Source organism: Pan troglodytes, chromosome 13, assembly GCF_028858775.2.
Source record: "Pan troglodytes isolate AG18354 chromosome 13, NHGRI_mPanTro3-v2.0_pri, whole genome shotgun sequence".
NCBI lineage: Eukaryota > Metazoa > Chordata > Mammalia > Primates > Hominidae > Pan > Pan troglodytes.
The window spans coordinates 134,358,228-134,370,628 of NC_072411.2; the positions used below are offsets into that span (position 1 = coordinate 134,358,228).

General features: G+C 39.2%; 1 protein-coding gene across 7 annotated transcripts in view; it reads left to right on the plus strand.

The window, feature by feature from the left end:
- Window positions 1-12,401, plus strand: part of DIS3L2 (DIS3 like 3'-5' exoribonuclease 2) — a 378,450-nt gene that overhangs the window by 174,257 nt on the left and 191,792 nt on the right. For all 7 annotated transcript variants that reach the window (XR_008546725.2, XM_063790857.1, XM_016950702.4 and 4 more), the window contains one exon: window positions 3,285-3,532. Coding sequence is in view for 6 of the 7 variants with exons in the window: in XM_063790857.1 (XP_063646927.1) it covers window positions 3,285-3,532 (248 nt within the window). In the remaining variant the exon portion in view is untranslated. The remainder of the gene's footprint in view (window positions 1-3,284; window positions 3,533-12,401) is intronic.

Consider the following 12,401-nt stretch of genomic DNA (forward strand, 5'->3'; position numbering starts at 1 on the left):
CCCATTCCATACTTAGACCAGGTGGCCTGGCTTGGGGAATTTCTTGCCACCCACATAGGCAGTACCAGTAGAGACCAGCGGGAGCCCCAGTAATACCATATAAACCAAACATACCAAGATAGCACTGCAAAGGCTATTTTCCAAGGAAATTGTCATTGAAACTACAGCCCACAAAAGTAGGTCAGGACCTGCATGTTAAACCTCAACAGGGTGTATGACTGCCTTCTAAAATAAAAGATTTAAATGAGACCCAGAGTGTCTTAACATGATAACCAAAAGGTCCAGGATACAATTGGAAACCACCAATCATATCAAGAACCAGGAAGATCACAACATGAATGAGAAGACAATCATCTGATGCCAACACTGAGGTCTTGCAGTTACCCAACAATGATTTAAAAATAGCCATCATAAAAGTGCTTCAATAAGCAATTTAAAACTTTCTTGAAACCTTGGAGAAAATAGAAAATCTCAGCAAAGAGTTAGAAATTATAAAAAGGCCGGGCACAGTGGCTCACTCCTGTAATCCCAGCACTTTGGGAGGCCAAGGTGGGCAGATCACCTTGAGGTCAGGAGTTCAAGACCAGCCTGACCAACATGGCGAAACCCTGTCTCTACTAAAAAAATACAAAAATTAGCTGGGCGTGGTGGCACATACCTGTAATCCCAGCTACTGGGGAGGCTGAGACAGGAGAATCTCTTGAACCCAGGAGGCGGAGGTTGTAGTGAGCCGAAATCGTGCCACCGTATTCTAGCCTGGGTAACAGAGCAAGACTCTGTCTCAAAAAAAAAAAAATTATATAAAGGACCAAATGAGAAGTATAGTCCTGAAAAGTACAATAACAGAAGTAAAAACACTATTGGATAGGCTCAGTAGTAGAGATGACACAGCAGAGAATCAGTGAACTTGAGGACAGATCAGTAGAATTAACCCAATTTGAACAAAGAAAGTATAGACTGAAAAAAATTGAACAGAGCCTCAGGGAGTTGTGGGACAAGAAGAAGATTGAACATTCAGACAACTGGAGCCCTAGGAGAGGATCAAGAGACTGAAGATGAAAGGAGAGATTGTGCAGAATGGGGACAGGTGAAAATATATCTTCAGAGAATTTAAGGTTCTAGCAAAAGTTGTATAACAATGTATAATGCTGTCCATCTGTACAATTGTAATTTCTTTTCTGATCAACTCTATACCTTGCGTTTAAGGTTAGAGAATACTGGTGGCTGAAATGTTGCAGGACTGAGGGTTTTTAGGGTGGGGTTAGTGGAAGGACCAGAAGATAAGGCATTTGACAGCTTGGGTAAGAGGACTTGAGGTGATAGAATATGGTGGTTCAAGGCCGGATGCAGTGGCTCACGCCCATAATCCCAGCACTTTGGGAGGCCAAGGCGGGCAGATCTCTTAAGATCAGGAGTTTGAGACCAGCCTGGACAACATAGTGAAACCCTGTCTCTACTAAATAAACAAAAATTAGCCAGGCGTGGTGACTGGTGACACACACCTGTGGTCCCAGAAACTCAGGAGGCTAAGGCAGGAGGATTGCTTGAACCTGGGAGGCGGAGGTTGCAGTGAGCCAAGATCACACCACTGCACTTCAGCCTGGGTGACAGAGCAAGGTCTCCAAGAAAAAAAAAAGTGTGCATGTGGTATTGGTATTGTGTGTGTGTGTACACAGACACACACACACACACACACACACGGTGGCTCTGGGAAGGGAGGAAAGGATTCGAGGCTTAGACGTAGATAACAGACTTGGAGAACAGGCAAGGGTTAAAGGTGCTAGAAGTCTTGATGTGGTGAAAAAGCCTGTGGAGTGCAGCACTGGAGAACAAGCGAGCTGTGTGGTGGATTCATCGGAGAGGAGGTGTTGGAGTTGGAATAGTTCCAGATGATGCTGAGGTGTGGTCATGAGGACAAGTTGCTGAAATCAAATAGAAGTGAAGGTTGCTGGCGTTGAAGAGATAGGGAAAGGTGAGGACAGGATGTTGACTAAGTTACTCACCTGGATGGACGTGGGAGGGCCAGACTGTAAGCCAGGTTTCACAGAGTAACCAGGAGGCCAGGAGATGATAATAATAAGATGGGGACCACCTGAACCAGAAGAGGGTGCACATACATGCATGAGGCTGGAAGAGTAAAGGTCTGGGTGTGGCAGTGCAGCATGGGAAAACATGGACACCCATTTCAGAGGCTGTATGTGGGAAAAGGAGCATCCTCTTCCTAAATGGGCTAGGGAAGGCAGTCCTTAGGAGAGACAGTTACATGCAAGGGAGCGGCGAAGGGGGGTGTCCCACAGCCTTCTTGAAAGAGGGCACAGCAGTTTGTTTAAAATAGCTGTTTTTCAGGGAAGAAGGAAGAGTTAAGAGGAAGAAAGTAGAGCATGTTTTGGGACTGAGCTTGCATGAGAAGATGGGTGCCCTAAGGTGCTTTCCTGTGGGGTAGTAGCTGGGAGTGACTGGGGGAGAGGTGTGGTGCACTCAGTTGGTTTGGAGGTTTCCTGCAGACAGGCTGAGATTCCACATGGAGTCAGGGACATAGAGAAGAGCAGCAGCCAGCTCAACTGCAGGCTGAATCTTTGTTCAGGGGTCTGGTGGGATGTCGGCAAGCAGCTCTGAGGAAGGGATGAGCCTGCAGACTGGCTACGGTAGGGAAAGGAAGCACTTCAGGAAGGATGTGTTGAGGAGGGGGTGGTGAGGGAGAAGACTCACTTTCTCAGAGAATACTTCTCTCTTGATGGAAATCACATGTGTATGTGGTGGAGTGGTGGCCTCAATCTTCATCTAGTCAAATTAGAGCTTGGGTTTAATCTTGGAAAGAAGGAAGATCAAATATTTCTCCTTTCAGCTATTCAAGACATAATTAAGAGAAGTAATTTATGTCTGATAACCCTTTTACTTTTGCAAAAAGCACCTACCGTGTTGTTTGTGTGAGATACTAGTATTGTTCATGTGAGAAAAATATAATGTGAAACAAATACCTGGAGCTGTACTTCCCTGCTGGAGTCCCACATGTCTTTATAAGACACAGGTCATGGTAATAAAAGCACTTTGATTTAATTCATCCATGTATTGCATAATTTTTCTTGGATATATATGCTTACTAGGTACTTGTTGCAACTTAAATATAGATTACTAAGTCACAGATCATCACTGAGAGGCACTTATTTTGACCTAGAAATACTGCTGGTTCCTGCTAGTTGATCAAATTATAACCTGCTGACCTCTCCCAAGTGTAATTCAGTTCTGCAGATAAACAACATTGACTATATCTTTGGTGTTTTTAGGTGGTTTACATCTTGGAGAAAAAACATTCTCGAGCAGCAACCGGCTTCCTCAAACTCTTGGCTGATAAGAACAGCGAACTGTTTAGGAAATACGCCCTGTTTTCTCCCTCAGACCACCGAGTGCCTAGAATTTATGTGCCTCTCAAGGACTGTCCCCAGGACTTTGTGGCACGGCCTAAAGATTATGCCAACACACTGTTCATCTGCCGCATTGTGGACTGGAAGGAGGACTGCAATTTTGCCCTGGGGTAGGTGATCTCTGGTAGGAAAAACTACAGGTCACAGGCAGAACTCAGTTTAGGTGGTCTTTAGGTAAACTTTTTGTGTATTTTAATTATTATTTCTTTATTGAAGCATGGTTTCTGGTGTATTTTGGTCCTGATTCTTCAGAAGTCACTCTTAGCTGCCACCTCAACTGATTGCCTGTTACCAGGCAGTCACATTCTTGTTTTTGTTTTTTGGCATAAAACATGAACATTCCGAGCCTCTACTTATTTAGTTATGTCACGTGTCCTATTTGTACTTGTGTACCACAGATAATTCATTGCATCAAACAACCAGTCCTCTCCTTGCAGATGCTAGTGTTAAACCATGCAAAGTCTAGGCATATTCAGGAGACCCCAGGCTCCTTTGCTTTAAAATATGAACATGAAGGTATATTTAAATGGCATTCTTTTTCGGTATTGATTTTGCCTATGGCATTAAAAACTACCCTATTGTAAGAAGGAAAAGGGTATCATGTTTTTGTGGATGCTGTCAGAGATCAATCTAACTTAAATATACATGACATAGTCCAGGAGCATCATGGATGGCCACTTCGTTTTCATCTGAAGAAACTGCTGGACCCAGTTGTTTGACCAAATGCTATGCCTATTTTCTTCTTAGAACTGGTATTCATATTGAAAGAAAAGCAGTAAGTTTTAGCTATGTTGTTAAGTGTTTATTATAGATGATGTCTGGTTTATGCTTCACAGGAAATGACTATAAAGGTATACAATCTAGAAAAGAGCCTGTTGATTTACTTTTAGTCTAGTTTAATGACTTGCTTGTTGGTCATCTAACTTGTACAGGATGCACCCTCCTGGGAATGTCCTATGGGTAGGAGAGTCAGCACTGAATGGATGGCTACAATGTGCTGCTTTTATCAGGTTTATTCTATACTTAGCTTCTTATGCCTAGCAAAATAAGCCAAATCAAATGTGTGTGTCATATGTAAGAGTGTTTCATATATAAGAAACACTACCCTGTGCCACTTTTTCAGTTATATGAAGATTGGTGTGATTTAAATGATCTCATAGCTACTTAGGAACAGTTGTACTTTCTTTTTTTCCTCTCAAGTGGTGTGATTGCAATGTCATCATTTTTAAGCCTAACTAATTATCCAAGTGATGTCAACCCCTTGAGCCCTAAATAGTCCTTCTTACAAGCTTGCCAGTTTCTCACCATCAAATCAAAAGGCCCAGTAACGGTTGTGCCACCTGGTCCTGTTGATTGTGCAGCCACACTCTGTTTGGCAGTAAAAGAGGAAGACTTTCACATCAAACCAGGAAATCCAGCCTTGTTTTTTATCTGCCTTTCTGTCGTATCCCATTGTGTGTACTTGATTGGACTACTTCCTTAGTTTTCAAGTTGTAAGGGTGTAGTCAGGAAATCTTCATAGTATGAGTTTCTCTTATTACTTTCATGGCCTTATAGGTCTTTTTTAATTTTTATTTTTTTATAGCTGAGCCATTACTTCATCAGGAACCCTTTTCTTGAAGGTAAAATCCAACAAAAAGGGAGTCAGGTCTTTGAAGCCTCAAGCACATTTGCTGGATTTAAAGAAATAATATTTAAAAAGTCACATATTAATCATGTAATTTTCAAAATAAAAAATGAAGATAATTATATTTAGATGGAAACATCATGCTTTTTCTCTACCTTCTTAATATAAGGATATAAAAATTGTCATTTATGGAAATATGCCTTTTAAAATCTTTGTGAAGAAGAGAAAATTTATTTTAAGAAATAAAACATGATAGGTTTTCCTGATGAATTTCTCAAATGACGTCTGTTGTATGAGGGGTGAGGGCTGCAGCTGTTGAGTATGTTGGTGGTCGCCTTGCCATTTTGTTCTGGTTATCCGTTACTGATCTTTAAGAACTGAGGTCACTTTTTCTTAATCAGAACATGCTGTGCTATGACTGCCTAGGTTTCCTCCCTTATCTTTGCCAGGCTTTGACCAGGAGTGTGACGGTAATACCTGCTGTGGTTGCGAAAGTGTTATGGTTAGCTTCCACATGAACTATTCCTAAAAATCAAGTTTAGCTAAGGTGGCTTCCTTCTCAATTTGTTCCCAACTCCTATACCTCTCTCCTTAAAAGTATTGGACTTCCTTTGCCTATGTAATTGCTTCTAATTATTCAAGTTCAAAGTCATTTTCCTCTTCTGTAGTTACATTTAGTTCACCAGACTGGTTTTGATCCAACTATGTGTAAAGTACTATATTATCTGAGAAATACAATGGTAAACAAGCTATGGATTCGTTACTTAAGGAACTTATAGTCTAATGCAAAAGGATTTTTGCATGTATATATCATAGCGATAATTTGATTCTAAGAAGTGGAATCCCACTTGAACTAATTTAAATAAAAGTAGAGATTAATATAAGAAGCTGGTGATTCTTTTAAAAACCAGAGCAGGAAATGGAGGAAGTCTCATGAGAAAATCAGAACTAACAAGGCAACAAAGGAACCACAGCTTCTCTTTCACCCCTGTGACTAGCCCAGCCACCACACAGTATCTTTTCTTTACCCCTTTTTGCACATGAGCTGTGTTATTCTGCTTCTCTCTGCACAGTAGTCTTCTACCTGCACAACAGCACACGTGGCCCCAAAATGGCACTGCCAGTCCTATGGCAGTTACATACTAAAGTCTAGATCATAATACAGAATTTCTTTGGTGGAAAATCTTACTGGTCTAGCTTGAGGCAGGTATTTTCCCTCGTCAGTAGTTTCAAGCAGAGGTGGGGGTCCAGAGTCCCATCCACGACTCACACCCAATTTGCAGCACTGTGGGACTCCTGGGAAAGAGCGTGGATAAGACAGATGGCTTGAATGGCTTATCTCTTTGAGTTCTACCTACAGTACAAAACAGAATGTTCTAAGTTCTTCCATAGAATAGAATAATTTGGGGGAATTTAGAGGAGGTAGGTAAAGGGGGAAATCCAGGATCATTTCTTACAGGACAGAGGCCTCTTTGCTAAAAGATCACTCTGACTGAGAGTAAAGAATAGATGAGAAGGGACATGCCTAGTAGCAGGAGGTCATAATACACTATTGCAGTAAGACAGATGAGGTGGGAGAACCTGAAATAAAGGGTTGCAATGGAGGAAACAAAAGAAATGAAAAGATTCAGGGGAGATTAAGAAGGTAAATTCTCCCAGATGCGATGACTAATTAGAAATAGGGCATGAGGGAGAAGGATGGAATCTTGGATGAACTTTCAGGGCTCTGACTAGGGGGAGTGGGTGGATGCTGATGGCATTTAACCACAATTTACTGGGAGCCATCTCAGTTCCTTCTGTGGTCTTCACTATCAGAAATCAAACTTGCCATTTCCCAAGCTGAGTGTGTATGTTCATAGTTCCAAACTTTTGCACATTACACTCCCTTTCCTAACAGTGGCTTTCTCCTTTCTCTAGTGTTTGCTTGGTGAAATACTCAACTTTTAAACTCAACTCAGTTGTCCACTCAAAAAATGTTCCTTGACTCACAGGCCTCCCTTCTGGTGCTCCCATAGCTTCTATTAGTACTATTATTATAGCTCTCATCTGTTTGGTTTGCAATTGCTTGTTTGTTTTACTTGGCCATGAGCTCCTTTAGGACAAGGACACTTGGTGAACATTTGCTAGCTGGTCAGATGAGTAGATGGAAATGGATTGATGACCCCAATGTCTTGAGCCAGGTTGACTAGGAAGATGTTGCACCATGAATCAAGCTAGAAAACACACAAGGAGTAATTTGGAACAGAAAATGATGAGAACTAAGGTTCTATGACTTCAAAGTCCATGCTTGACAATGGCATACAACAAGTATAAAAACTCAGGTGGAGAACGCCAAATTGAGAAGGCACAGATATTTAACAGAAAGATTGAATAGAATGTACACATTAATAGAATATATGATGGTAGTAGCTTTGGAAGGATCCTTAGGTAGGACATGGAGCTTGGCCTCCCCTTTGCTGTAAGCATTGCTTCTCTGACACTAGTGCTGCCTTGGGGCCACCATTTAGGGGCAGCTCAAAGAGTATTACAACATTGGAGACTTCCAGTTGTTATAAAGTTATTTTCTATCTTGTTCTTAGAATTGTCATGAGAGATCTCAGTTGAACCTTGTTCACCTCTCTATACATCACATCGCCCACATTTTTATGAATCTTGTTCTGTAATGCTATCAAAACCCAAGTGAACCCTTGCTAGCTTTTAGGGATCACTGTTTTTTGTTATACATTACAACATATTTAGTACCTTTAATATTTAGTACTAGACTCTAGTCCAGGATAATTAAAAAGCCACATTGGTTTCTTCGCTGGAATGATCTGCAATTACATAATCAGATTTACAGTTTTAAGAGCTTCCCAACCTCTTAAATCATCTTTCCCTTTAGAAACTCTTGCAGTGGAATTCATGCCTATATTTTCTCAGCCCTTTGGGAAATCTGGTATCCTCAGTCTAGAGTTTACAGTTCCAGCTTCTCTTTCGGGGATGTCTTGAGCATAGAGATAGCATGGTCACTTTCTCCCAGATTTGTCATGGTTTCTTCTTGACTATTTAAGGGTAAATCTTGAATAAAATGGAAACGTTTTACAGCAGCTACCGTGAGGAACTTAATAGTGTTTCTTGGCAACACTGAAGGCTAGCTGAAGATATGTGACATGAATCGACCTAGAGCAAATTGACACATTTATATTATTTTATCAAGCAAAGTCTGGTGGTTTTGAGGGGTGGAGGAGGAGGAGGAAAAATGAATAGGTCATTACAGGCTGAGAAGTTCTTGGTTGAACATGGGATTGCCTAGGCTTAATGGGAGGCTGTGGAAATGAGAAACAGAGAATGGGTCACAGTGCTGCTGGCTTTAATGAGTGTGAAGGACAGCAGGTTCCATTGGAGCAGATGACAGAGTGAAGTGAAAGCAGAGTAAGGGAAATTCTGACCTTAGAGGACTGTGGTAGAGATGGGAAGTAGGGGGTGGAGGTCTGTTCTGGTATCGCCTTTGTCTCCTAGCTTTTCACCTTGTGGTTGTTGTTAGCCAGTCAGCAATATTTATTGACCCATGGAAGCAAATACTTTTACATTCCATTCAGTTTTGATAGATACTCAGTTTCTTACAGGGTAGATAGGAATTGAAGAGGTGGTCATTAAATTACATTAAATACATTGAATTGTAATTAGTAGGAAAATTAAACCGTGACTAGATTGATAGAAAAAAAAAACAGAAGAAATTAGTTTGTTTCATTGAAGCATAGGCTCCAAGATTAGCAAACTGAAAAATAACTGTATCCAATCTTTCCCTTTGCAAAAGGAATTTTTCACCTTTTTGAGAGCATGTTCTTTAAAGATAGCTCTGAGGGAGAAACCAAGTTATATAATGCTATGGACTCGCATTACCAGATCTATAGAGTTTGTACGTTCTTTTCAAGGGGTATGGACCTGGCCGGCTAGGAGGCAAAAAGCAAATCAGGCTGAGGAGGGGGCTCTTTTTTTGTGACTGTTGGGCTCCACCTGGTGGCCTGTAAGGATCAGCTTTGGAAAAAGCTGTGTCTTCAACACTGAGAAAATCCTGGTCAAGGCAGAGCAAAAGTTAAAGGAATGGAGGAGAATGATCCTGATCCAGGCTTAGGTTACCAAATTGTTCCTTTCCTTGATGAGCACTGTATGCAGTTTTGGCACTTCTTCCAAAGTCGCCATCTTCAACTGCAATTTCTAGTGCACCTTCTTGAAAATATTATGATGTTAGAGGACCTTAGATAACCATCAACCTCCTCTTATACTCATTAAATCCTTTCAGCTTCCTCTTTGCTTTCTTCATATCAACACCAATTCACTCTTAAATTTCAAGACCTTTTCTTAAATAACTCAGTATTGTTGACTCTTACTTCTTTTCTCCATGCTTTTATCTGTTTTCACTGATAAAAACACCGTTCCTGAAGTCCCTATTCCTTAAGTGCTACTTTCTGCTGTGTCATAGTACTGAGCCATAAGAAGCGAAAATAACTCGTTCTCTCTCCTGATTATAGAAAATAATACATAAAATATACAGCCAAAGACAAGTGTATTTGCCACACTTCGTTTTTACTTTGTATTGTTGGAAGTTTGGGCCCTCGGTATAGTTGATGTTTGATTGTTCCCCACTTGTACATTCTCAGGGCTGTGATGCCATTATATCTGTCTGCATGGAGTTTCCAACATTGGACCAACATGTATGAGAGCATGTATTTAAGAGTAATAATACGATAGTGGTAATCACTGCAAGAGTGCATGACTGTCTTCTAAATATCGTCTAGTTGTAAGACTAGGAGTTTATAAGAATATTTAGTAGAGGAAAGATGATGAATGGCTGAGAACACTAATCTTGACTATTTAGTGTTCCTGTTTTCTTTAAGGCAAAGAGGCCAATTTGAAGGACTTTCTTGTTATATTTTTTTCTGTCTGTAGCTGGTCCCTTTCCTCAGTACGTTTTTAATAGGCATATCACCCAGGATAGTAGATCTGATGCTTATTTATATAGAATGTTTATATGTCTCCCAAGGCCCCCACCTATCATATGTAGGAAGTTGGGAATATTGTTGCAGTGCCATTCAGATTAATTTTACAGTAGGACTCAGTTGGAATGTCATTCTTTGTGAATGGGAGCAGTATTCATGGAGGAGCTCTAGTGAAGAAAAATTGAAGTGGTGATCATTATAAATAACTCTATGGAGGAAAACTTTCTCTCTTACAACTATTATTGAAATATCAAATTAACAAACATTTCTAAATTTTATTTTTTCCAAATACATACATATTGAATATTTACTGTTAAATTTATTCAAATGTGTACTATAGAAAATGAAAATTTCCCAGAGTTTCACCCCCGGAAACGATCACTATTAAGGTTTTGGTATACATTTGACTAAAATATTGTTTTAAAAATATTTATCAACTTTAATTACAAAGCATATTTCACAGGAAAAAGAATATATGTAACACTTCTATAATTTTTGAAACCTAATACTAAAACCAACCCATGAACTCATGAACCAGATTAAGAAATATAACATCACCAATACTGTTCAAGTTCGCTGTCTGTTCTCCTGTATCCTAAACCATATTTTTTTCCCCAGAGGTAACCACCATCTCAAATATACTAATGAAAATGTATTTAAAAAAATAATTTACCCATATTTATAACCCTAAATGTTATTTTGTTTTGCTTGTTTTTGAACCTTATACAAAATACCGTGTTATATATATTCTTCTATCACTTGCCTTTTTTCATTTAACATGTTTCTAAAATATACTCACATATTTCACTCATTTTAATCGATAATATTTCCATTTTCTGAAATATACCATAATTTAGCAATGTACATTTGGGTTGAACAGAGGATTTTGCTCCTGCAGACATTCCAGTGCTCATTAACTAAAGTTTTTCTAGACTCTACTTAAAAAGGAAATTACTGAATCATACATAGGTATATGTTTAACTTTACAACTTTCTAGCCAAACCATTCCTAAAGTGATTGTACCCATTTTTAGTCCTGCCAGCAGTGTGTATGCAGTTCCATTGCTCCACATTCTTATTTACACTTGTTAGACTCATTTTTGCCAGCCAGGTGGGTAAAAATAGTGATAATCATTGGGTGATTTTTGTTATTTTTTTCCTAATTACTGATGAGGTTGAACATCTTTCCATATACTCATGGTCATGTTTCCTCTTCTAGACAGTGTTTTCATGTTTTTACCCATTTTTTTAACAGTTAATTTTTTATTTAGATAATTTTGATTACAGAAATTGCAAAAATGGAACAGAGAGTTCCTGTATATCTTTTAACCTATCTTCTCCTTATGTTTACATCTTACATGACCATGGAATACTTATCAGAAGTAAGCAGTTAATCTTGGTATGATACCAAGTATAGGTCTTACTCAGATTTTATCACTATTTCTACTAACATTCTCTTTCAGTTGCAGAATCTGGGTCCAGAATCCCGTAATACAGTTAGCTGTGCCTCTGTAGTCTCTCCAATTTGTGACATTTCTTACTCTTTACTTGTCCTTCATGAACTTTACACTTTTGAAGAGTACTGGCCAGTGATTTTGTAGAACGTTTCTCAGTTTGTGTTTGTCTAATGTTCTCTCATGATTAGATCGAGATTAGACATTATTGGGAAAGATACCACAGAGGTGATGTGCATCTTATCGGGGGCACATAATGTCAGTAAGTAATACTGGTGATGTTCACCTTGATCACCTGGTTAAGGAGGCATCTGCCATGATTCCTAACTTACTACTTTTTTCCCTTGTAATTATTATACTGTATTTTTGGAAAGATTTTTTGAGTCTGTGTAATATTCTGTTTCTGCTTAATTTCACCCATTCATTTTAGCATACATTGGTGCTTGTACCCATTTTTAATTGGGCTGTTTGTCATTTGATTTTTTTGGAGTTAAAAATACATATTCCAGAAAGTAATCTTTTTAGCAGTCACTGATATGGAAATTATCTTCTCTCCAGTTTGTGAGTTGTCTTTTCATGTTATTAATGGTATCTTCTGAAGAATAGATGTTTGAAGTTGTCTTTTTTGTTTGCTGCCAGCATGTAGAATTACAGTTAATTTTTATACATTATCCTATATCCAGCCATCTTGCCATATCCCCTTATTCATTTCAGTACTTGAGATGTAATTTCCTTTGGCTCTTCTATGTAGATAATCACATCATTGGTAAGTAATGAGAGATTTATTTCTTCCATTCCAATCTGTATGACTTTTATTTCTTTTTCTTATCTTGAATTGGCAACTCACAATTGGAGAGGAGGTATTTTCCACACAGTAACTGATAAAAGTTCAGTTTTGAATAAAAGCAATAGTAGCAGGC